The sequence below is a fragment of the Ursus americanus genome, chromosome 11 (genome assembly GCF_024610735.1).
Source record: "Ursus americanus isolate L20-20 chromosome 11, mUrsAme1.1.p, whole genome shotgun sequence".
In the NCBI taxonomy this organism is placed as follows: domain Eukaryota; kingdom Metazoa; phylum Chordata; class Mammalia; order Carnivora; family Ursidae; genus Ursus; species Ursus americanus.
The window spans coordinates 50653694-50680069 of NC_142137.1; the positions used below are offsets into that span (position 1 = coordinate 50653694).

Consider the following 26376-nt stretch of genomic DNA (forward strand, 5'->3'; position numbering starts at 1 on the left):
AAAACATACTACTAGCTCCTCTGTTTGTGGAACTTGTCAGTATCATGCGCTGGCTTAAAAAAGCTGTGCCAGGAACCCCGCTCAGGTAGGAAAGAGAAGGCAAGCGCACAGTTCAAGACAAAGTGAAGGTCCTATGTATTTTGCAAAGCTAAACAGATTTCTTTTGTGGCGACTACTTTAAAATTTGTTATCACTTTGGCCAATGTTAAATATCTACTACATTCTATCATGTTGCTCCGTATTAAATAATAATGATTCGGCTCTGGGTTTAACCTCGTACTGTTATTTATCAGTCTTCTTACTTGGTGATACTGCTTACTTTTGTTGTCTATGTATGGCTTGTAGACTTGTGTTTTCTTGTTCTTTTTCCTTCTGCTTTTGGCGTTTGTTTTGCTTTATTAACTCTGTGGTTTTGCCCTCAGTTGTGTTTCGCATGCCATAAAGCTGGACGTCCACAAATGCATGAAATGGTTAAAAGGTCCATTACGAAACTCCTCACTGCCCTGTGTCTTCGTGCGTTCCCTGGCCACCAGGGGCCTGTGGCTTTTCACAAGGTATTTGACGTGGCCCTTTGAGCCTCTGGCAGACATCCAGGACTGGGGCTTTCCAGTGTCAACTCTGCAGTACGAAAGCAAAGGGCACGGGGAGGTAGGAGTGCCATTGGAAATACTACAAGAGGAAATTGATGGGCCTTTTCGCAGAAACTCAGCCTGCCTTTGGACTTAGCATTCTCTTAACTTCCCCGATTCGGTGCGCTCATTTTAGCACAATTCTAAGGTAGTGGCAGAAAAACATTTGCAAAGTGAAAAAGCATTGGCTTTGAATATAGTGGTCAGGCTTATCATGGAAACCCTTGTTCTAGGCCCTTTCTGGTTTACCAGATTTTTATGATTATAGAAAGTATGAGAACCTTTTTTTTTTTTTTTTTTTAGAAAAAGTCAAGATAGCTGATAGAGCATTTCTTTCTGTGGACTTAAAGATAGTGATATTATCAGGTATATGGTCATTTTTATATTTTAGAAGGATACCCTTTTATCATAGTAAGTATTTACACATCTAACTTTAGCAGGATGAGCTTCTTATATTAACCTTTTTTTAAAAAAAAATTATTTAAGTAGACTCCACACCCAGCACAGAGCCCAACTTGGGGCTTGAACTCACCACCCGAGATCAAGACCTGAGCTGAGATCAATGGCCAGATGCTTAACCGACTGAGGCACCCAGGCACCCCAGATTAATTTTTTTTTACAAGCAGAGTAAACATGCAATGAGTCATCTCCAGTGGTGTACCCCTGGGATTAGCAACTAAACGCTAGAAGTGGTGATGTTAAAACTCAAAAGAAATGCATTTGGTATTTAGGAAGGTCTTGCCCGTGTATTGTACCGTATGCATTAAATAAACTCCAGTTCCTCATCTGAGCTTTCTTTCATGGGTCAAAAGTGACCAATACAATTTTTGAAGGGAGGTTGTAGAGCCGGTATGGCTCTCCGTATTTAAAAAAATCATGCTTATATTGAGTATGGGTTCACCTCTCAAAATAGCTACTTTTTCATCTTTAATGCTTCTGCACCTTCAAAATCCCCCTTAAACTGATGTCAGAGCTCAGAGATCTTAAAGATCAACAGCTGTAAAGATTTCTGGGGAGAACGTGGGATTTAAAGAAAACTGTGAAATTTTGAGGCGTGAGTAGTCCTGCTGTGCCTAATGATACCACGAGCACTTGTTGCATCGAGGTGAAGCCCCTCACGCATTTGGGTGTATTTCCTGGCTTTCTGCATCATTTCATGACGTGCCACGCCAACGCCTTCCAGGATTAAGACACCTTTTTTCTGCGTATGGATAATTTGTGCCTTCACGCACATTATAATCCATGATCACGGGAGAAAATGGATTTAAAACTGACATGCCCTTCAGTGGTAATTGGAAAAATAAATTGTTTTGGAATTTGCTTTTCCTTTTTAGCTAGAAATGAATTAATCTAAGCCAACTTCCAATTAAATTCATGAGTTTTTAAATGCTCGCTTGGACGATTAAGCATTCACTAGATAAATTTAACCTTTGGAAAATATTGACTTTTACATCATTAATTTTACCAAAAAGGTATGACAGTGAGGCCCGACAGAAAGTTCCAGCATAAGCAGTAGGGTTAACACGTAGTATCTCTTCCATCTCACTTCTCATCCTTCAAATTAAGTTTGTCATTGAGGTGAGAACACTTTATTTTTATTGTAGATAATTTCAGAGTTCTTCCTGGAAAAATAATTTCGGTACATTAAATCTCTTTCTTTTTGTGGGTCTAAATATACTTAGTAAACAGGAAAGGATGACCCATCTTATAGACAGAAAACAGGTAAATTTAAAGCACACATTTATTGTTATGCCCATCCCTAGAGCTCCAGAAGAATTAGAGGCAATACAATCTGAAGAGTCAGGACATTAAGCATCATCATCATCATCATCATCATCATCATCAAATAGGGGATTTTTTTTTTCCAAATTGGGATTTCTCCATACTTCTAGCCGTCAGGGAGTCTTCTCAGGTCCAAGTAGACATTCAGATTTGCATGACCTAAATAGGCCATAACTGGCGTTATTATCTGTTTAGTAGACACACAACAGGGAAGAGAAGCAGGGCCCTGGCAGGCGTTTCTCTCTCACAGGAAGGAGTCCTTGCAGCAGTCCAGAGGCTAGTCTGTGGCTCTCAAATATCAGCCTCGGAGCAAGAAGATGAGAGCCGGCTCGATGGGTGCAGTCCCCTTGGCTTAGGAGCCCCCACGTTTCCACTATGAAGGAACCAGATTTCCATACCAACTCCATGAGCAGAGCTGGCCAAAGTCTCTCAGAGGACATGAGCAATGTCCCTCCCACCAGGTTTTTAAAGTCCATCCACAGTTTTCTCAATTCAGATGCAGTTTAGTCATTGAGAGATTTTCACCCTAAGCCATGCTTATTAACCCAGCTGATGCTCTGCTTTATCAGGTTTCCAGAAGAACAGAGATTAACTCCAGAGAGTTAATCCGAGATCAAACTTGTTTATAGTGCAGGAGAAAGGGATTCACTAACCCTTTCTCCATACTCGATAACTCAGGAGTGAGTAAATTCTGTTCCTGTTGGCCATGGAAGGAGCTTTTCCTGATTAATTTCCAGCCACCTGAGTTTGCTCTGGGTAGAATTATTTGGCATATCTAAAAATCACTAATTTTCATTCTCCAATGATACTCAGAATAGTAAATTCTGAGAGTGATAACCTTTAGGAAAGTGTTACTTGCCTATAGACTTAAAAACAAATTTTCAGAGATTTTAAATATTTATAGTACTCCTTGATAATTAGTCCTAAATCAGGCTGACTTTCTGTTTAGGAGGGATTTAATATCCTCTCTGTTTAATTCCAAACTTGGTAATGAACTGATATCTACAGAGAGTGTATGTTGCTATCTTATCTCTTTACCAGGTGTGCATTGAGACATATGTATGTAGCTGTCACCAGCGTAGTATAAACACTGCTGTGCGGGCAACTCTCAGTCAAATGCTGAGTGACTTGACTTTACAGTTACGACAAAGGCAGGAGAACACGGTGAGCAGGCTTGCCGGCGTCTCTGTGTAACTGCATGCTGTGTGTCCCACATCCTAGATGCCCCTCCCCCACCTGCTGCCAGGCTGCTTCGTACTGGAACAGTAGGAGGGGCTGGCTTGGTTTATTTATATAGATTAAGCTCTTCATATGTTTGCCTGTTGAGAGTTGTTTTTCCTTATGGTTCCTATCATTTTTTAGTTATCATTTTATAATTCACTTTTTTAAATCATTTTTTTAAAACTCAGATTGAAAACTTTTATAAAAAATGTTATGTTAATATACTAACAAATACCAGAAGTTCAAAATTAGGAAAAAGTAATAGCAATTAATATTACATGCTTTGAGGTTTGGTGTCTGTTTCTCTTTGTTAAGTAAAAGATTGTGCTAAGAGGTCTTCCGTCACCTGCTGGGGACATCAGGGTAATGTTCAATTTGCCTTCTCTCTGTCACCAAAGCCTGTTGGAGCTTATTGATCTAAACTTGAACAGATTGTCTAAAATTAAGCATTCCCGGGAAAAATGTAAATGTAATTGGCTTCTCATATATTTTATCTTTGGGGAATGTTAATGAAGAGATGATTCTTCTTTAAAATAGGTATGTGATTTTTTTTTTATCTGCATCTGAATAATTCAGATTAAAACTCTTTAAAAATCTGCGAGACAAATTTTGAAATGAACACTTTATTATTCTCTAGAATAGGAAATCGCCATGGCAGTCTGAAATATCTCAAATTAACTTTACAGAAATGAAGATCTCATGTTTAACTTAAATCATTTCTAATTCTAACCTTCAGTTATTTTCTAATTTTTAGAGTTGAGTGGAACCTTAGGGTTTTCCTAGTCAAATTCTTTTGTCCCTCATTTTACAGATGAGGAAGAGGAAGCCCAGAGAGGTGAAATTGAAATCTAAAATGAAAGAGCTTAGCAGTGAAAGAGCCAGAACTAAGCCCCTGGGCTTCTGCTACTGCGGCAGCCAGGGCTGAAAAAGCAACACTAATCTGAAAACGCAAATACTGATTTTTTTCCTAATGTTTGCTCTGTCCACAGCCCAAGTTTCTATTAAAAACTCGTTTTATCTTAAGATGGTATTACCTTAGGTTACCCTTTGTTAACAACAACTTCATTTAAACTAGGATTTTGAATAGGATAGCGTGGGAATAGTAGTTTAAGAGAAATACAAACTATAAATAGAAAACATGCTAAGGGGAAAAAAACACTTAAATATGTTAAAAACACATTTTAATAGAAATAAACCTAGGATGTTGAAAATCTTATATTAATGATACTCTCACAGTTCGTCCTTGCTCAATGGCAACATGATGAAATAATGTAATACTAATGGTGTCTTAATGTTTTAAGATGAAACATTTAAATGAAACTTTGTAGTTTCAAAGTGACTTCAGTTGTATCCTTTAATCTTACTTTTAAAATTTGGAGTAGGAGAGTATTAGGTTTCAAGTAGAATGACTCAGCCTTTTAGCCACGTTGCTCTTCTGTAAGAAGGGTAACAGGTGGACTAGAGAGGTCTGGATAAAACCAGAGTGTGCGACTCTTGATCATGGGGTTATGAGTTTGAGCCCCACGTTGGATGTAGAGATTGCTTAAAAATAAAATCTTAAAAAAAAAAAAAAAACAACTTAGAGGTTTATCTGCCCCTGCTCGTGGTATTATGTGTCTAATCAGCCTCTGGTCCTGCTCATCACTGACCACCTGGACTTACCCAACCTGAGGCAAGATCCCAAATTAGGTGGAAAATTAGTGTTTCCTGTCATTTCCTTTCTATTACTCATGAAATCCCCAGAGATGTTTCCATGTCCCAGAAAAATAATTCTCAGGATGTTAATATTTGAAGCATATGGGATGTCTACTAGAGGGAGACATAAGTTTTATCAGCTAAGAATGGTGATTTTTAAAAAGCTAATAAAGGGAAGTTGTCTATAGGATTGGTGAGGTTCATTCAAAGGAGACTGTGTGTTCTCCCACGGCACACCTAGCATTACCTGGGGAAGATGTGTAGCGTGTAGCATGACCCATCACAGGAAAGAATCATGGGCCACCTCACAATTAGAAGACTTAAATATAATGGAAAGAAAATAAATCTAGAATGCCAAAAACCTTAGCATGAAATGTACAGTTGATCCTTGAACAACACGGGTTTGAACTGCACGGGTCCACTAATATACATTTTCTTCATAAACATAGTACTGTATTTTTTCTTTTGATTTTCTTAACACTTTCTTTTTTCTATCTTACTTTACTATAAGAATATAGAATATATTACGTATAGCATACGAAGTATGTGTTAATTGACTTGTTTATGTTAGTGGTACCGTTTCTAGTCAACACTAGGCTCTTAGTAGTCCTGTTTTAGGGGAGTCAAAAGTGACGCACAGATTTTTGACTATACGGGATGATAGTCCTCCCCCAACCTCCACATCGTTCATGGGTCAACTGTATTTTCAACCTAATGTCCATCCCTACTCCCAGCACAGTTATGCAATTTGATTTTGTACCATCAGGATCTCGGAGTTATTATCAAGCTTTATTGTTGAGTTATTTAGATGATGAAAGCCATTGTTAAATTATAAGTTACTAATTTCAAAAAGCAAAATTGCCGTGTGTAAACACTTAGGGAGTAGGTGGTAGTGTTTCTCCTGTCCTTAAAAAATGATCCAGACGTATTTCCTCCAGAAAATGTTGTTCTACACTCTGTATTCAGCCGCTGCTGAGCTATAGACGTTGACGTAGCCTCTCACGATGAGCGCGATAGAAGCAGCTGAGCTTGCAAATTAATGAACAAAGAATAGTAAAAATATGTGCCTGTAACAAGTTTCAAAAACAAAACAGTGTCCTGGAATGATTTATATGTCTGGCAGTTGATTAGCCTGAAAATGCCCTCTTCTCTCCCAGTGCTCAGAGGTAGGGAGACTGAAGAACCTTTCCTCAGACCTGTACTTTAAAATTCAGGAACCTGGTCCTTCTTATTACTGAGTCTGTATTCAGTAGGTGCCAATCAAAGTGTAGGCTGTAGCCTTGGAACAAATTACCTGTGCAAAGGTAACTCACCTGCTTATGCAGAGATAGCGCCACGCCCTAGCTCAGCACCCTGGAATCACACAGTGCTGAAAGGGCTTAAACCTTTATGGAGGTTGTGGAGTCTGGAATGAGTTATTTTAGGAACTGATGAGCTCAGTTCCAAACATCAGAGTCTTCTCCTAAATACCATGAGTAATGAAATGCTATCAAGACCTGAAGGGTGCACTTAGGAAAGTTAGTTGAGCCCAGAGCCCTCAGAATGACATTTGTTCCCTAGAATTTTCCATTGTCTAAGAGTCAGGAATTTTTGTGCCTGAATCTCCTAATTGTCCTGTGTATGTCTCCCTTACTAGATAATTGAAAACCCGGATGTCCCACAGGAATTCAGGAATCAAGGTATTGGATTTGATTTTTGCTAGTTTGGTTTAAAAAGCAAGTCTAAGAATGCCTACTGTGTGCTTGGCTCTGGGAATGTAGAGGTGAGTGGGGGCGCTCAGGGAGCTCTCAGGAGGTTCAGCTTAGCTTTGCCTTACCGGCTCGTACTTCATCCCTGTTCCTTAACCTTCCTTCCGGCCCTGCACTCTGCCAGCCGCACCTGTTTCTGTTCCAACTCTGTGAAGGGGGGTAACTCTTCATATACCTTCCTCTCGGAGGCTGGATTTTTTTGTGGGTTTGGGTTTTTTGTTTTGTTGGGGTTTTTTTTGTTTGTTTTTTTGTCATTGTTTTGTTTTGTTTTCCATGAAGTCAGGTTTATTAATTGTTAAAACTGGGTAGAAGGTTGTGGAAACCTGATCGGCATAGAGCTATTGTACCAGAAGTAAGTTTGTGAAATGCCATTTTTTTTAATATGGAAAAAATGAACCTCACAGGGAATCTAACAGTAGGATAAACAGCTTGGTGTAAGTGGCAGATGAAATCAAGGTAAGGAATTGCATTCTGACCCAGAGGAAAAGGAAAAACAGAGGTCTATGTATAATTGACAAGCAGTTTGTTTTTTGGTTTTTTGGTCTTCTGTTTTGTTTTTTGTTTGGTAGTCTTGTTTTCTGAAAGAGATATGAAAAATTCAAACCATCTAATTAAAAAAATGAAAATATGTTTTTCAGATTTTATTCAATAATTTAAAAAATACTGGAAAATCTGCTTTTCTTTGATATTTTTGCATGTTAATAATAAGAAAAGGTGGCAGTGGGGAGGCAGGTGGTTACAGAGAGGATGTAAAAGGGAATGAAAGGGGGAGAGAAAGGCAGCCAAACAGCCACTATTAGGAGAAACAGAGTAATGGAAAGAAATGAGAAACGTGGTATGTCATCTCTGAAGGCATTGCTGGAGCATGTTGTTTTAATTGCCCCTTGCTCCCTTCTTGGGCTGCAGACTGGAACGTTCTTCAGCATCTTGCCACCTGTGGACGCTCCCAGTGATGCGCTCCACCTGCCTTTTCCTCTCTTGGGCAATTGCGGTTCCATAAAACCTTCACTTTGGTTTTATAAACCAAAGACAAGGTCCAAGTCCTCTTGGCCAAAGGTTTATCTTTAAAAATATATATTAGTAAAAAATGGATGGACTCACATTTATCTAAAACTGAGTTTAAGGACTACTTATGGTTTTTACTTATTTTTAGTGGTGTCTTATTGTACCTTATCATTTCTCAGGTTTGTTTCTGCATGGAAGATCATAAATTCGCAGGATTAGCCGTTTCTCTTTCCCGCCCTCCTCTGACTTTACTGTCATTTTCTGTCTTCCGCTCTTGCCATTTTTTCTCCATCTTCCTTGATCTCATGGCCATTTTTTTAAATCTCTACATTCATCAAGTAGCCACAGTTGTATAGATCTTTAAAGGTGTTTGTTATAAGAAGAACAAATGCTTCCACTTGTTACTTCACTGAGCCCAACAATTCTGTGAGAATGGGATTATTTTTCCCCCATTCCACCAAAGGGAGAACTGAAGCTTACCCAAGCTCACGTGGTCAGCAAGTTGTGGACCAGTACCTGACCAGATTCTAAATTTCACCCTTTCTCCAATACTTTCAGTGCTTCTGTGGGAGTTTTGTTCCTAGTTTCTGGACGTGAACATGTTTAGAGGGAAAATTCTTTCTTCTGGCTTTGGTCGTTGCTCTGTTAGCAACTGTGTGACCCGAAGATGCTGGGAAAATAGGCAAAGTAGTAAAGATGGTGACGAAGTTATTTTGCCCTTTTTCCCTAGTTCCTTAGTTTGAAAAGCCCATCTTTCTTCCACGCTGCCACATTTTATCTCCGTGATACAACTCAAATCTGCTCAAAAGATCCAGAAATTCCAAAGGTCAGAATAAGGGATACATTTGTAGTCTACTGGCCTAAATATTGAGACGATTGTTGTCAATTGTGTTGTTTCTTAAATTAGTGAAATCTCTTTTTGTTAAGTGTGAATGAGTTTTATATATAATAGTAAACAATATATCATTTTCTGAACCGTATTTCTGAAGTGTTCTTTCAATATTCATTACTGTAGAAATGAATAATTATATTTTCTAGGATCATTTTAGTGGCCTAAGGAAGGCTCAGCATCTGAAAACCTTCTTTTCAGTCCTGAAAACATTAAGAGCAGAGGATGGGAAGGACTGTTGAGGAAGCTTCTAGTGCCCTCTGCCAATGTCTAATGCTTGTAACCTCTTCTGTTTGAAGGGTCGACAGTTGAGTCCCTCTGTGATGACCTTGTCTCTGTGCTCACTGTTCTGTGTGAGAAGCTGCAAGCCGCCATCAAGTAAGTGCCTTCAACACTGGTGTTCTTGTTCGCCGGTGGTCTATTTCTGAGATAACTCTTGTCTACAGCATCACTTACAATTGCAGATTATAGGGACAATGGTTACCCCCATTGGTATTCACCTGTTATTCCTGAGAAATCTATTCAGTGACTTTGGGCAAGCCCACATTACCAAATACCATGACTGAAGGATATAATTTTCGCATGAGAAATGGGAAAACAGTAGCTTACAAAGAAGACTTAATCCCTCTAGCATGGAGCTGAGTGACAAGATTGTTGGCCAAGAGGTAGTTGACAAAGCTATTTGAAGTAACCTGGGCATGTCCCAGCTGTGTGACTCTAAATGAGTCTTCTCACTGACCTCTGTTAATGGCAAGGACGGACTCTGTGGTCTTTCTATATTTCTTCCAACATTTCCCGAGCCTGTGAGTTCACATGCATATTTTTGAAAAGAACACACTGCTCTTTTATATACTCATTTTTTGCATACCAGTTTAATCCTCGATATTAGATCATATAGATGATATCCACAGCTCCAAATCTCCATGCAGTAAGTTAACTTATTAATTTATGCATCTGTAGTAAAGCCAAATCATAAAAGGTCTAGACTTTCCAAGATGAGATGAAAAGTCCTACCAGCTACATATATAGTTAATTGCAAAATCCACAACACAATAAGATTCTGAAATACCCTTTGAGTTATGAAAGACACTATCATTTGCTAGTAACTAGAATATTTGATAATTCAGAAAACTTTTACTTATAGTATTGCCTATGTAGTCATAAGTTGGGGGACATAATCTAGTTGAAACATTAGTGAGGTCTCTCACTTTGCTGGAAAAGTTGCAGAAACTTGTTAGTTTTGTTTTTGTTTGTGTTTTCAATAAACTTAGGATTTTTGAAAGCTAAGCTTAGAATGACTCTTCAGAGTTTTTGGCCCATGGTTTCTATATCAGTGTATCCATCATTCCTCTAGGTCACCAGCCCATTTTGACCAAATTAAGCTCCCTTCCTCTTAGGCACTTAAACAATGAAGAGACCTATTTAATTCATAGGTAGTCTAAGTGAAAAGGAAAAGCGCTTCTTCCCCAGCCCCACCCTCAAGTTTCTCTCACCCCTGGACCCTAGGCAGAACATTTTTTTTCCTCAGAAGGCATATATCTAAAAGCAGATAGCGTGTGTTGTTGGCTTCTCCTGTTCTTTGCTCAGGTCCCCATCTCCTCTGACCATGGAGAGTTAGGGCAGTAGGCCTGGGACTCAGATTGTGATCCTAACCTCAGGACTCTAACACCAACTACAGTGACCCCATCTATGGAGTCTCCATGTGACCTGATTACCTTGGGACAGTTCCAGGTTATGCCTGTTCTGTATGATTGTAATCACCCTCCCTCACTCCTACCAGTGTCCTGGCTGGGATAAGTTATATATTCACTCTACTCATCCATGGCCAGGGTTTAGATTTCTTCTAGTGCCCGTTCCTCCCCACCCCTGCCTAGTTCTACTCCCTCATAGCAGAGCCAGTTGTTATATCAGAGCTGGGGGATGTTTCTCATTGGCTGGTTTTCTCCTAAGATATAATCATATATGGTGTTAATCACTATTGGCTCAACTACATTATCTTTGTTGCATTAGCTGGGTAAAACCCCTGTTTGGCCCCTTACTGCCTCTTGACTTTGGGAAGAGCTCTCAACCCTATAAATTGTATCCTATAAAATAATTAATATGTTATTTATTATTATTTGTATATAATATAATATTAGTGATATAAAATATATTAGGGTTTTTGTAAGAATCCAGTGAGAAAATTTACTTAAAAGATTGTTGATTCCCAATAGCCAAAGATTACCTGAGGCTAAGAGAATTTGGTTTATCAACTTGTAATAGTGAGGGAGCCTGTACACTATGGGAAGCCAGGGTATCCATGCAAAGGATGTTAGGAGGGATTGTTACAGATTTGAGCCAGAGTTAGGTGATTTGGAGTGGGTGAAAGGAACTGAGGGTCTGTTCAAGGATTGGGTGCTGTCAGAAAGTAGGGGCATTCCCTGGATGGGACATCTTCATTTTCATTTAGCTGATGGGAGGAACAGATAAGGGGCTGTCATTGTAGGAGAAACAGGAGTCATTCACAGATGAGGATGATATTTGGTCATTTTAGTGGTTGCACAGGATTCCTTTTTTATTTTTTTTAAAGATTTTATTTATTTATTCGACAGAGACAGAGACAGCGAGAGAGGGAACACAAGCAGGGGGAGTGGGAGAGGAAGAAACAGGCTTCCAGCGGAGGAACCTGATATGGGGCTCGATCCCATAATGCCGGGATCACGCCCTGAGCTGAAGGCAAACGCTTAACGACTGTGCTACCCAGGCGCCCCAGGATTCCTTTTTTAAATCTCTGTTCAGGCCAGTTTGTAGATTGGCTTTCGTCTTGTTCTGTCCCCGTTGTGGAGAGTCCTCAGCTGATATTAACATTCTGTGAAGTCGTTTGTGTTCGCCAGGGGAGCACCCCGGCTAGCTGGTAGCAACTAGGCAGTTGCCAGCTGTCAAAGATGCTTCTTCTCCATCCCCCACCCCCCAGGTCTTAGCATTATCAGGGAATAAAACAAAGACCATCAAAACTTTGAAAAATATAAAGGCTATGTTCATTACCTTGCAGGCAAGGGGGAAAAAAAAGCTACACATTTTTTTTCCTGAGTAGTGTGCTAAGAGAAGACTAAGGTTTTAAGTACTAGAAAAACTCAAGATAGTTATGCCATTAATAATTGAAAACTAGCCCCCAAGATAAGTCAGAACAAATCTGTAGGTCTATAAATGATAGATTTAAAACATACCGTTGTTCATTGGTCAGAAAAGTCTTCAGCTAGGTGCAGTAAGGCCTTCAAGTTCATGGCTCTTTAAAGCCTGCACGTCTCTAACATCAGCTGTAGGGACTGCCATCTGTAGAGTGACCATATGACCTAGTGTACCTGGGACAGTCCGAGGTTACGCCTGTTGTAATTATTGTAGACTTTCAGTACTGGTATCTTCTAGGAAGTTTTGGGATAAATGGAATTTTTTTTAACTGCACAGTGCCTAACATATAATAAATATTTGCTATATATTCTAAAATCGCTTGCTTACTTTTAGAATTGTCAGTGCTACTTCTGGTCTATGATGCAGTTTGGGACACTGAACTTCTTACACCAGACATTTGTAGATTATTAGGAAGATACACAGCACAAACATACATTGCAAATGCATCTGTACGCATACTACAGACTAAAGGGCATAGATTTCTATCAGTCATGAAAAAAAATGAAAATATTTCTGAACCATATGACTTGGAAATAGGTGTTAAACAGGAAAAGTAATTCATGTGACACGTACATGTTTTTCTAGGATTTCTCATTGGACATTAGCTCAAAGATGGCTTTAGGCATGTTGTTATAGAGCTTAATGGCTTTTATAGAATTCCCATGGTCTTGCTTCGTTTTTCAATGCAATTCCCCAGTCATCATTCTGTCCCTGGAGACTGCTCACTGTGTTTGAGTATGGTCTTTCCCATCATGATTCCATTTCCCTAAGATGATGGTTCTGTTGCTAAGGAAGCTGGGGTGCAGCATGCATAATCACTAGCTTAAACAGGACACCTGTAAGGCCACCTGGTCAGATGGTACCATGCTCTTGACTGCTTTCAATCTGGTGGTTCTCTTTATTCTTCATGTTCAGTTTTCACACCTTTTACAATTTCTTCTGAATTTCCTACCCAAACTCCTTTTATTTCTATTAGCTAAACTTGACACCTCTCCCACCTTCTAAATATCTTCTTCCTCTGAAATCACACCACAGTGCTTCTCCGCAATAGCCGTTTCCAAAAATCAGGGCCCACATACCTCATAGGGCTTTCTCTCTGTAAGGGTATGTAGTCATGATATACTCAGTCTCCCGGGAGGAGTCACAAAATTCATCCAGGTACGCAGAACAACTCACATGCCTTAGAGATGTGTTATTAATAGAACGCTATATTAGGCATGCTGAGTTACATGATGCTTTTTAAATTCAGGAGTTTTTGGAAGGATAATTGGGCTTAGAAAGATATTTATTCATTCTCTGCCCATTGGGCTCCTGTCAGCCTCTCCCCACTTCCCTCTCCTCCCAGTGCCGAATGTCAGAGAGGAGCGTACGCCAAAGCATTCTCAGAAGCAATGAGGCAAGGCCAGGTGTTCCTATCACGGGTTTGATTTCATTCCACTTCTTACACAATTACTTAAAAGTCCCTCTCTCCTTTTGCTACCTAAATTCAAATTATCTCAAAAGGAGGTAAGGTCCAAATGATTCATCATCAAACAAAATTCTAAGAACGCCAGAGATCCAGAACGTGCTGCCAGATTACCCTTGCAGGCAACTTGTCAGGATGGGGGCTCCTCAGCTTTCATGGCCCACTGGTCTACTTACGAGAGTCGTTCTTCATGGATCTTGAGCCCGGGAAGAAATTCAGAGATGAGCAGAGAATGAGACCAGAAGCGACTCAACCTGCCAGCCATGAAATGCTCAAACAGAAGACCAGGCCAAGGGACTCGCCACCCTCCATGTCGGCAGATTTTTCCTCATGTGTTTTGAAAGAGTTGGCTGGTTTCTTGGCTTCTCACCCCCCTGTACTTTTCACATATTTGTCTGTCTTCAGTCAGACGAATGAGAACTGCACACATGTGCTGCACATGCGTATATGTATCTCGTGAGGGGCCCGTGTGGAAGCTGCTTACATTTCAGACAGCTCTTAGTGACATGACTCATGCAAGGCTATGAGCACCGGTTTTTCCACACTGCTGCGGCCCACAGAAAAGCTGCTGCGTTTGGTCTCCAAGGAGACTCCCAGGCCAGTTACCTTGGCAATGCATCCTCTCTGTCATCGGGTCTGATGACTTGGGGTTCAGTATTGCTGTGGCGTACTCTGCAGGTATTCAGAGGGAACTCGGCTGCTCGTAGCTTTTCTGTGGGTTCCTTTCCAGTTTCAGAAACTGAGAATTTTTATCGTCTATAGTTCTTTTAGTTTTGTGGTGCGAGACTGACAGTTTGAAAGACAGACATTTTTGAATTGGGGCATTTAATCATTATTTTTCTTTTTTCCTTTTTAAGATTTTATTTATCTGAGAGACAGCATGAGCAGGGGGAGGGACAGAGGGAGAGGGAGAAGCAGACTCCCTGCCGAGCAGAGAGCTCGAGGTGGGGCTCAATCCTAGGACCCCAAGATCATGACCTGAGCCTAAGGCAGATGTTTAACCGACTTAGCCACCCAGGCACCCCAATAACTATTTTTCTTAATAGTGAGTCCAGCGATTGGTCAGAAAGATTAGTCTGAGACTATAGCGGAGATGGTCCTTTTCAGAACTTTTTCAAAACGTGGCTTATTGGAGTTGCGACCCTTCTGTTTTGCCTTCTCCGATCTGTTCATTTCTACAGCATCCAGAATGATTGTTCTAAAATATAAATTTGGTACTGTCACTCTCCTACCTGCAGAATAAGGTCCAGACAAGTCCTCCCAAACCCTTCCTGATCCGGCCCTTGCCACTTCCCCAGTCCCACCTCTTGCCAATGGTATCCTTACACTCTGTTCCAACCACAGACCACCACCACCCTCTCCCTAACACTGCCCTGCAAGACTCCTACTTGAACTTTAGGTCTCCATGAAGATGGCTTTTCCTTAGAAATTCTTTCTGGATCTCTCTAAGGATTAGATGCCACTCCCAATATGCTCTCATAGAACCTTGTGTTAAATTTCTCATTTGTAGCAGTTCCTATACAATGCTTTATCTACTTGCTTCCTTGTTTCTCTAGTCCCAGAAGAATATGCTGTTTCTGATCAGGAACGATGCCTCGCTCAAAAGTGTAGGGAAGTCTGTGGGCGTAGGAGTATAGAAGTGTAAAGTCCTTACCTGGCCCCAAAATGGCTAAGTATGTCTTCCCTTTCTTATTCTTCCTCCAACCACCACCTTCCTCTTGGCACATAGTAATAATTTTTGTGGAAACTCAGCCTTTACCCACCTCTTTTCCCCCCCTCAGCAGGTGTGGTATAGTACATCCAAATATAAGTGGAATTTCCTTTTTTTTTCCTTGAAAGATTGTACTTATTTACTTGACAGAGTGCACACAGCAGGGGAGCGGCAGGCAGAGGGAGAGGGAGAAGCAGGCTCCCTGATGAGCAGAGATCCCAATGCAGGGCTCAGTCCCAGGACCCTGAGATCATGACCTGAGCCAAAGGCAGACACTTAACCGACTGAGCCACCCAGGCACCCCGTGGAATTCCCCTTTCCAGAATAATGGCATTATTTGAATCATTGTGCAGTTCTCTTTGGACAAGGGAGAGCATCACAGAGTATGAGTCAGCAGACTTCTTCCGTGAAGGGCCACATACTGCTTCTGTTCTCTGTTCATTCCTGTTATTGTTTTACAACCCTTTAAAAACACAAAAATCATTTTCAGTTCATGGGGCCGTGGGCAGGGTTTTGCCCTTGGGCTGTACGTTGCGAACCAGTTTAGAGCTTGAGGTCAATTTTACAGAGACCTATTGCCGCAGAATCTAACATAACACTTAAACAGGGGACCCTCAGCCCCCCCATCTTGCGATCCTTCATCTTGCGTCTGTGCAAACTTTCTCAGTTCGGCAGTGGACGCGTGTCATCTCCTGGGCTTTGGGACAGTCCGGTGTTAACTTTTCTCTTCTTCCTTCCTGTCTCCTTAAGTTTCTAGTCTGCCTGTCACTGGTCTTGCCTCTCCCGTCCACCCCCTTCTCCTGGGAGTTATTTGAACTGTTAAGGGCATTAAACTTCCTTTTGGTATTTATTTAAGTGAGGAGAAAAGAGACACAGCCAAAAATGATTTTTCAAGACAAGTTCCTCCTTTTTTGGAACATATAGGACTCCTGAATAAATTCTCTTAGAAGTATTTATTATGTATTTGTCATAAATGTGTGCTCGAATATTAAATTCTTCCTTATTCCTGTCGGTCACTTACCACCCACCTGGAGTTTAATACTTTCTGGTGGGTTCGGCAGAAAACTCAGCCTGGGTAGGAGAACACGCATCCCATGAAGTTGTCTGTTTTTTTAATCTGGCTCTATGGATTAATCTCATAATAATAATCCGAGAAAAATAATTTGTCCATTGAAAAACCATGTTGTCTTCAAAAAAGAAATTCAAATGCAAGTTAGTAAAGTGTTGACCATTTAAAAGATAATATGATTAGTGGTCTTTTGAAAAGTTTAGACAGTTGAACACATTAAGAGTTTGAACGTTTCTGGAATAAACCGTGGAATTTAATTGATAATGATATATCAGTATTTGTTCTTGAATGGTAGCAAATGCGTCTACTAATGTGAGCTGTTATGAGCAGGATAAACCCTCTGTGCTGGGCGGGGTGGAACACAGTAACTCTCTTCCATGCTCAGTTTTTCTATACATCTGAAACGGTTCTAAAAAACAAAGTTTGTTCATTTAAAAAACCTCCCCCGAACTGTATCAGTTTGCTAGGGTTGCGGTAACAAAGTCCCATAGACTGGGTGGCTTCCGTAACAGACACGTATCTCCTCCCAGTTCCGGAGGCTGGAAGTCCGAGATCAGGATGTCAGCGTTGGTTCCTTCCCAGGCCTTCAGGGGAGGATCCGTTCCACACCGCTCTCCTTGGTTTGCAGACGGCCATCTTCTCCTTTTGTCTTTTCCATTGTCCACTGTCTGTGCGTGTCTGTTTCCAGTGTTCCCCATTTTACGTGGACATCCGTCAGCTTGGGCTAGGACCCACCCAGATGACATCACTTTAACTTGATTACCTGTGTAAGAGACCCAATCTCCCATCAGGGCACATGCCGAGGTTCCAGGGGTTCGATCTTCCACAGAGAAATTTTCGGGCATGCAATTCCACCCGTCATGCTAGCCCCCCCCCCATGAACACTTCTCTCACGCTGAACATTTTTCCACGTGTTTCCCACCTGTCACTTCCTTAATTCTGCCTTCACTTTGCATGCGTCGTGTGTTGGTTTTGTTCCCCAGTGACCAGCAGCAGCTGCAGCTCCTGTACTTGGAATGTGTCCTGTCCGTGCTCAGCAGCTCGTCCTCCGCCATGCACCTGCACCGAGGCTTCACAGACCTGATCTGGTGAGCACCCAGCCACATGCTCCCCCCCACACCGACCCCACGGTTCTCCCCTTCCAGCTCCGCGCCCGGGTCCCTTCCCGTGGCATCCATGGTCGACCGGTCACCTCATCTGTGTGCGAAGGCTTTAGAGAGAAAGTAGGGAATTGGCTTTGCTCACATGCACTGGATCGAAATACAGAGAGAAGCTTATGATGATCTTCACAAAATAGGCCTCCAAGGGCCTCTCGTGCTTTGTTGGCACCATAGGCTCGTGAGACTCAGGAGCTAGGAGATATTTTCTAGGTTATTCGTTTATCCTAAAAGTATACGAAGGCACCAGGAAGTTGCACGGGGCTGGGGGCGGGGGCAGAGCTAGTGAATGTTATTCTTAGCCCTTCACTGGTACATTCTCCATCTCAACTGGAAGACTAGTCACTTAATTATAGCCAGAGAGTCCCCCGGGTGACAGGGCCCACAGGCAGCCAGCTAGTCTCTCTGGGTTCCTGGGCTTTTCCACACGGAGGAAGTCGAACGATATGTGACACTATATGTGTCAGAATTTTAAATTAACTTCTCAAATTAGAAGTAGAAATAATTTTGGTGTTTAAAGTAAAATGAAACTTTCTAACTAAGCCATTAAGCATTTTGAGTCAGTTTCTTTACATAAGATGGTTTCTTAATACTTCTCTTGATATTTTTATTTTTTTAATTTATTTTTTTAGTTATTTTTATTTAGTATTTTTATTTAGTTAATTCTGCCTTGAGCTATGAGGAGAACGACTCTGTTCATATACCTAGAAGTGATGGAGAGACATGGAAAACGGGGGCAGGATGTCGCCAAAAAGAGAAGCAGTAAAGAACCCAACTCTGATTAGTCATTTTTGTGGCATCTGGTATTTACCCTCAGGACTGTATTTGCACTTTATCCTTCTGCCTTGTTAGCAAAACCTATTTTTCCTCCTGTGTCTTCCCAGGAAAAGCCTTTGCCCTGCTCTCATCGTGATCCTGGGGAATCCAATCCACGATAAAAGCATCACCTCTGCTCACAGCAGCAGTGCTGGCTCCGGCGTTGAGTCAGACTCTGCGTCTCCAGGAGTTTCTGACCACGGCCGGGGGTCGGGCTGCTCGTCCACCGCGCCAGCCCTGAGCGGGCCCGTGGCTCGGACCATTTATTACATCGCGGCCGAGCTGGTCCGGCTGGTAGGGTCAGTGGACTCCATGAAGCCCGTGCTCCAGTCCCTCTATCACCGTGTGCTGCTTTATCCCCCACCCCAGCACCGGGTGGAAGCCATCAAAATAATGAAAGAGGTAGGGAGGCATGAAGAATGCCACCGTGCTTGCCAGGAGGCGGGGGGCAGTGTCTGAACACGGTGTCTTGCCTACAGGCAGCACTCAGAAAATGTTTGCCGATCACCTGCTAACACTTACTTGGGACCACATGGTGTCCAGTAATCGGCAGTATCTTTAGGGCTGGGGTGTGCATGCATGTGTTGAGAGCCTGGGTGAGGACAGATTGATTGGTGCTCACTGATGCAAAGTCATTGATAATTTAAGCTGCAGGCATTTGACTGAGCCCCAGGCTGATTTCATTCCGCTCCCTTAGATACTGTTTATGCAGATATGTGTTTATTCCCCTTTGCCAAAATTGGATTTCAAAGTGATTTTATACTCAGGTTGTACGCTATCCACCCCCACCCCCCAAAATCATTACTAATCTCTGACTAGTAAAAGGAATCCCTTTGCCCCATTCCTTCTTGGGCCTCATATCGCAAACACCATGACCCCTGCGAGAAGGTAAAGTTGTCCAGCTCATGATAGCCACCCAGTGTGCTCGTTCATGGCTTTGAGGAGGTACTTCAGATAAGAATTTCTCTGCTTTCTTTCAAATAACCAGAAAGAAAAGTGATCAACATTTTTGTATTTCTGAACTTGTTCATTGCCTTTGTTTTTGGTACCTATGACCAAACAACAACAAACCCAGAGTAACAAAATTTCTTCATTGATGATTCATTTATTTTAAGTAGTATTCGCTGCTCATCAGTTTCTCAAAAGCTTAATTTGAAATGCCACTTGGTGTCGTTTTAATAAGAGTTGACTGTAATGAACAATGGAAAGTTCTGACTCAACATTTCTAGAAATGAAGGAATGATCTGGATTCAATTGCTGGTTAAGAAAATCTATGAGCACACAATAATAATCCTTTTTTCCCTTACCTTCTATATGCCTAGCACTTATATTATCTTTAATCCTCTTATCACATATCACAAAATATCACATACATTATCTTTAATACTCTTTAGTAGTTCTTTGATGTTCTATATCAACTTTTCCCAGTGAAGAATGTTATTTCTTTTCCCCATCACAGCCTCAGGCAATGAGAATGAAGGGTCAGCTTTAATACCTGACCACTCCTAGGTTGGCGAACCCAATACAGCTTTGGAAGCAAGTGAGACTAGACTAGTTTGTCACCACCCAGACAGCAGTGGCCCTCCCTTGGGGACCTGGCCCTACCCTTGTTAAGTGTACACCTAGGGACTCAAGATGGGCTTTCTCTGAATAAGCACATCTTTAAGGGGAAGAAAGAAGAAGGGACTGGTTACACATGCTCAGCTCCTTCTAAATCCACCAGTCAGATCAGACTCCCCCCCATCGGAAGGAGGGGAGAGAAAGAGAGGAAAGAGGTCCAGAATTATTCCCTTAGATATTCCTGCCCATAGAGATATAATGCCAGGAAAAGGGAATTTTCCCTCCCACAAAGAAACTAAGGTTCCAGAGGGTCAAATGATTTGTCTGAGGTCCCAGAGAAAGAGTCCTAGTGCTAGTCCCTCTGACCCCAAACCCATCACCTTTCCCGCAGCACTCTTATTACCATACTTTGCTACTGCAGTGCAGATGATGCTGGGAGCCCCTTTCCATGCTGGCTCACCTACCCCTTCCTGAGCCTGAGTTGAAGAGTGAGGGTTTGGATCCTCTCTCTCTTGCTCCCAGCAAGAGTTAAACCATTTAACTCTGAACTTACAATTTTTTAAAATCTCTGCATAGTAGTAATATTCCAAAGGTTCAAAATGCAATAAAGTTTGTATAAATACTCTGTAAGTATAAAGGGCTAGACAAATATTTGGCTGCTTATTGCTATCGTAAGGAAAAGAACTCTGTGGAGGCTGAAAATAGCTGGTCTCATGACCTCCTGCTCGAGTAGTGCACCAGTCCTAGCCCAGCTCCCTGTCTGCTGCCTGCCTGTTTGCTTCCTTTTGTCTTTCTGAATTTAGGCTCATAAATCACCACTCTTAACAGGTTTTTTTCAGGCTCTAATGGCTCCTGTTGCCTCTCTCATCAAGTCTGAATTACTCTGCCCAGTTTCTAGGTCCTTCTGTCATCATTCTCACTTCCCATCATTCCCCAGGATCACCCTCAGTCCATCTGGCTGACCCTGCTCTGTTCAGATCCCCCTCCCCCGCTATATCCCCACGGGCCGTTCCCCTTAGCAGAGTCGAGCAGGGATCCCAATACGCCAGACACAGCCAGCACTTCGTGTTCGTTTATTTACCAACTCTCCCAGGAAGATAATACCATGCCCAGTTTCCAGATGGGGAAACTGAGGCTCCATGAGAATCTACTTGCCCGAAGTCCTCGTCAGTAGCAGGGCTGCCGCATGAACCCAGGCGTTCTGAGGACAGCTGTCTCTGCTGTCAAAGTCCTCCTCCTTTACAGTTCCGCTTCCTTAAACCACTAAATTCTCTAAATTCCACCATTTAGCAATTACTTGTACGTCCCGTCCCACCAACTATTTCACTGTATGACAAAGTACACACTTCTCGTATCCTCAAATATGTGTTGGCGTCCACTGCTCCTGTGTGCCCCCCCCCACTACCTGACACTGCAGTGCCTACATTAGAACGAGGGCTCAATGAGTTACGACTGAACCACAGGTGGGCCTGCAGACGGGATAGCTGCAAAGCAGGTGTTTTGTGCACAGCAGCCACCTGTCGTTCCCGCTCAGATCCACTCGCTGCCTGAATGCAAAGTAAATACATTGTGCACGGGCTCATAGGTGTCCAGATGTATTTTCAATAAGAATTCATTTACCACTGCGCAGGAAATCCGTTATGTTTTCCCCTTTTTCATAGATTTGTCTAGCTTCCCCCAGATGCTCTTCCAGGGCAAGGCTGCAGTTAAACACCAGCACGTGAGTGGCTTGTCCAGGCGATGTGGCCCCATGGAGCCCAGCCGACGATGGGGGCCAGGTTACTCCACTCACTATGACAACCAATCATTTGGGGAGGTTGGTAACCTGGAAACCAAAATGTGCCGTCTGTGCACACAAAGAAAACCACTAGGCACCCAGGATGTTTGTTTAGCCTTTCGGAGTTTGAACGCTTGGTGTGTTATTTCCCTGTTCTCTTTGTGATTTGTCACTCTGCCATAGGCGCTGTGTGCCTATTCATCAAAGACAGGACATTTTGTTTTTCAAATGGCATTCTCTTTTCTGTTTCCGCTTTCCCAAAAAACGAACAGTAATCACAAGTTCACCTTGCTTCCTTTCCTCTCTCCCGTGGTTCTGCTTCAGAAGGAGTTCCCTAATCTTTTTTTCATTTAAGATTTTATTTATTTATTTATTTATTTATTTATTTGAGAGGGGGGAGAGAGAGAGAACGCACATGAGCAGGGGGAGGGAGAAGCAGGCTCCCCGCTGAGTAGGGAGCCCATCGTGGGCTCCATCCCAGGACCCTGGTTTCATGACCTGAGCTGAAGGCATATGCTTAACTGACTGAGCCATGCACGTGCACCGGAGTTCCCTGATCTTTGTCAGACTGTGACACCCCTGCCCCTGACAGCACAACAACCCTTACCCCCACTGGAAGAAGCTGAGATTCAGCATGCCTTGCCTTTCTTCAAGTAGTTGTTGAGGGTTCTTCAGAAGCTTGATCACTCAGTGTCCTTTCCTTCCAGATTTGGAAACAACTGAGAAATAAGCCCAGGATCAATGTGGGAACTCAAATATGTCGTCTAATTTATTACTGGTAAAGTTAGACTGGAGACTGTAATGAGATCGCAAGAGAAAGTGAGATTCTCCCCATCTATCCCTCCGAAATGCACCTGCATTTCTAGCAAGAGATGGGACAGCTGGAGGCACTTAGGCCCGGCCACTTCACTTGGATACAGGGCAGAGGTGGGAGGGAGGATAGAGGAGGGCAGAGACAGGAGACAGAGGAACAGAAGGAGAGGGAGGGGAAAGGAGAGAGAGGAATGATGGAGACTTGACTCTTTCAATGTCAAAAAAAATAAAATGGGGGGAGAAAAGTGTCAGCTTCATCGCTATACCTCCAAGACAGAAGTTCCCAGTTTCTGGGGTATGAAAGAAATGTGGAAGGAGGAAGGGAAAGAAGAGTGCCCCTTAAGATATGACTTTTCCTAGTTAATATACCTTTTCCTGTGAGTATGAATTACTTTGAAAATAATGGACATAGTGATAGGAAGTCTGTTCCGATACACTTAACCCAATCTTTTCCTGAATTAATTAGCCTCAAATTGAAATGTTCTGTAAAGATTTCTACCACATGGAAATAAAAAAATAATTAGAACTGAACAGTTATGAAAATTCTATACATGAAAACTTGTAGAATGTAGCCAAAGCAGTACATAGTAGGGTATTTATAGCTTAACATGATTATATTTTTAAAAAATTGGAAGCCTAAAATTAATATTCTAATTTTCTGAGTTAGGTAGCTGGGAAAAGAAGAGCAGATTAAATTCAAAGAAAGTAGAAAGGAGGAAAAATAAGGATTAAAGCAGAAAGTAATGTGGAAAAAAGCAAAATATACTAGATCAATGAAGTGAAAAGTACCAGGGCTCTGAAAAGACTAAGGAAATTGAGAAACTCTTGATAAAAACAATCAAGAAATTCCAGAATAGGTAAAAACAAGTAAGTAGAAATAAGAATGAAAATACACATGTAACTATAGATATTACAAACATTAAAGAAATTAAAGAAGGTATTAAGGCCACTGAGGCCAATAAATTTGAAAACTTAAAATAGATAAATTCCTAGGAAATAGCACAGCCTTTAACAAGCTAGCTCCAGAAGAAATTGAGGACCTACATAGTTCTAGAATCTTCAAGAAATTGAATCAGTAGTTAATCTTTCCATTAAAAAAAAAAACAACCCACTGGCCCCATTTAACTTTAAAAACAATGTTATACCAACATTTAAGGAATGGGTAATTCTAATAATATATGATCTTCCCAGAGTATAGAAAGGGAATACTTCACAACACATGTTTCAATTTTTTAAAAATTGTTTTACCTTTTGACCCCTTTCATCCATTTTTTTTTCCATCTTTCTACCCCTCACCTCTGGCAACCACCAATCCATTTTCTGTAACTATGAGCTTGGTTTTTTGTCTGTTTTTTCAAGATTCCACCTATAAGAGAGATCATACAGTATTTCTTTTTCTCTGTCTGACTTATTTCACTTTAGCATAATGCCCTCTAGGTTCATCTATGTTGTCACAAATGGCAAGATTTCATTCTTTTTTATAGACGAGTAATATTCCATTGTATATATCACATGTTCTTTATCCATTTATCCATTGAGAGACACTTAGGTTGTTTCCATATTTTAGCTATTGAAATCATGCTCCAGTGAACATGAGGGTGCATAATCTTTTTGACTTAGTGTTTTCATTTTCTTCAGGTAAATATCCAGAAATGGAACTGATGGATCATATGGCAATCTATTTTCTATGGTTTGAGGAACCTCCATGTTGTTTTCCATAGTGGATGCACCAATTTACATTTCCATCAATTGTGCAGGATGGTCCTTTTTTCTCCTTGCCAACGCTTGTTTTTTTCTAGCCTTTTGATAGGTATTGTAACAGGTGTAAGGTGATACCTCATTGGTGGGTTTGATTTGCATTTCCTGGATGATTATTGATGTTGAACATCTTTTCATGTGTCTGTTGGCCATCTATCTATATGTCTGCTTTGGAAAAATGTCTGTCTAGGTCCTCTGCCCATTTTAAAAATCAGATTATTTGGTTTTTTGCTTTTTTATTGAGTTGTATGAGTTCTTAATGTATTTTGGATATTAACCGCTTATCAGATACATGACTTGCAAATACTTTCAGTAGGTGACCTTTTCATTTTGACAGCGGTTCCTTTGCTGTGCAGAAGCTTTTTAGTTTGATGTAGTCCCAATGATTATTTTTGCTTTTGGTGTCAGATTAAAAAAATCCTCGCCAAGACTCGTGTCAGAGAGCTTACTGCTTGTTTTCTTCTAGGAGTTTTATGGTGTCAGGTCTTAAATTCAAGTCTTCAGTCCATCTTGAGTTAATTTTTGTGTATGGTATAAGATAGGGGTCCATTTTCATTCTTTTGCTTGGTGGCTGTCCAGTTATTCAAGCACCATTTGTTGAAGGGACTGTCCTTTCCCTAGTGTATATTCTTGCCTCCTTTGTTGTAAATTATTTGACATATATGTATAGGTTTATTTCTAGGCTGTCTATTCTGTACTTTTTGATTAATGTGTCTATTTTTATGGTAGTACCATGCTGTTTTAATTACTATAGCTCTGTAATATAATTTTAAATCAGGGAGTGTGATGCCTCCTGCTTTGTTCTTCTTTGTCAAGATTGCTCTGGCTATTCCAAAGGTCTTTTGAGGATCCATACAAATTTCAGGTTTATTTGTGCTATTTCTGTGAAAAATACATTGAAAATTTGATAGAGATAGTGTTAAATCTATAGATTGCTTTGGGTAGTATGGACATTTTAACAGTTTTAATTCTTCCAATCCATGAGCACAGAGTATCTTTCCACTTATTTGTGTCATTTGTGGTTTTCAGTATTCCAATCTTTCACCTCCTTGATTAAATTTATGTCTAGGCATTTAATTATTTCTTTGAAACGTTAGTTCATGTCTTTTATTCACCCACATATAATTACTTATCTTCTAGTTTGTTGAAGCAGTAGGTCAGACAACATTTGCCACAATAACGTCTGTCGAAGTGGCTGGCCATTAAAGCTCCAGCACCACATTCATCTGAAGGGCACTCCTGAAGAAGGAGACTGATTTTGCCATTCTCATCCACCCTATAATATTTCAGAACAGCCAGTTTAATTGGCCGTTTCTCTTATGCTTACTCTTCTCAGGAGTAGCGTAAGACTTACTCTTCCTTCCTTCTCAGCACCACCATGAAGTCTCAACACAATTTGAAGAGTGGGCTCCTTTTGAACATGGTAGTCAGACAAAGTACGTCCATCTTGCAGTTGCTTGCTGGCCAAGATCAGTCTCTGCTGATCAGGAAGAATTCCTTCCTTATCCTAAATCTTGGCCTTTACATTTCTTATCGTGTCCAAGGTTTCAACCACGAGAGGGATAGTCTTCCCCATAAGGGTTTTCACGAAAATCTGCATCTTGGCGGTGGATCCACAGCAGATGGCTGATCAGAAAGGCGTTTTATTATTTTTGATGCTTTTGTAGATAGGATTATTTTCTTGATTTCTCTTTCTGATAGTTTGTGTATAGAAATGCAACAGATTTTTGTATGTTGATTTGTATCCTGCAACTTCACTGAATTCAATCGTTCTAACAGTTTTTTTATAGAGTCTGTAGGGTTTTCTATATATAATATCATGCCATCTGCAAATAGTGACAGTTTTACATCTTCCTTTCCAATTTGGATACCTTTTATTTCTTTTCTTGCCTGACTGCTGTAGCTAGGACTGACAGTACTGTATTGAATAAAAGTGGCGAGATTGGTATCCCTGTCTTGTTTCTGATCTTGGAGGAAAAGCTGTCAGTTTTTTTACCATCGAATACGATGCTCACTGTGGGTTTGTAATAAGTGGCCTTTATTGGGTTGAGGTGTGTTTCCTCTACACCCACTTTTTGGAGAATTTTTATTGTAAATGGATGTGGAATTTTGT

The 26376-nt window shown here is 41.2% G+C and overlaps 1 protein-coding gene and 1 pseudogene across 3 annotated transcripts in view; one reads left to right on the top strand and one right to left on the bottom strand.

Annotated features, from left to right (window-relative positions):
• Positions 1-26376, top strand: part of ARFGEF3 (ARFGEF family member 3) — a 171950-nt gene that overhangs the window by 71484 nt on the left and 74090 nt on the right. The window contains exons 6-10 of one of the 3 annotated variants that reach the window (XM_087865521.1): positions 423-554; positions 6964-7006; positions 9269-9347; positions 17366-17470; positions 18424-18757. In XM_087865521.1, the coding sequence (XP_087721647.1) occupies positions 423-554; positions 6964-7006; positions 9269-9347; positions 17366-17470; positions 18424-18757 (693 nt within the window). Of the gene's footprint in view, positions 1-422; positions 555-3452; positions 3576-6963; positions 7007-9268; positions 9348-17365; positions 17471-18423; positions 18758-26376 lie in introns of all 3 variants that reach the window. The other 2 variants (XM_045814723.2, XM_087865522.1) reach the window with 2 other exon arrangements.
• Positions 25389-25863, bottom strand: LOC123803345 (ubiquitin-ribosomal protein eS31 fusion protein pseudogene; annotated as a pseudogene).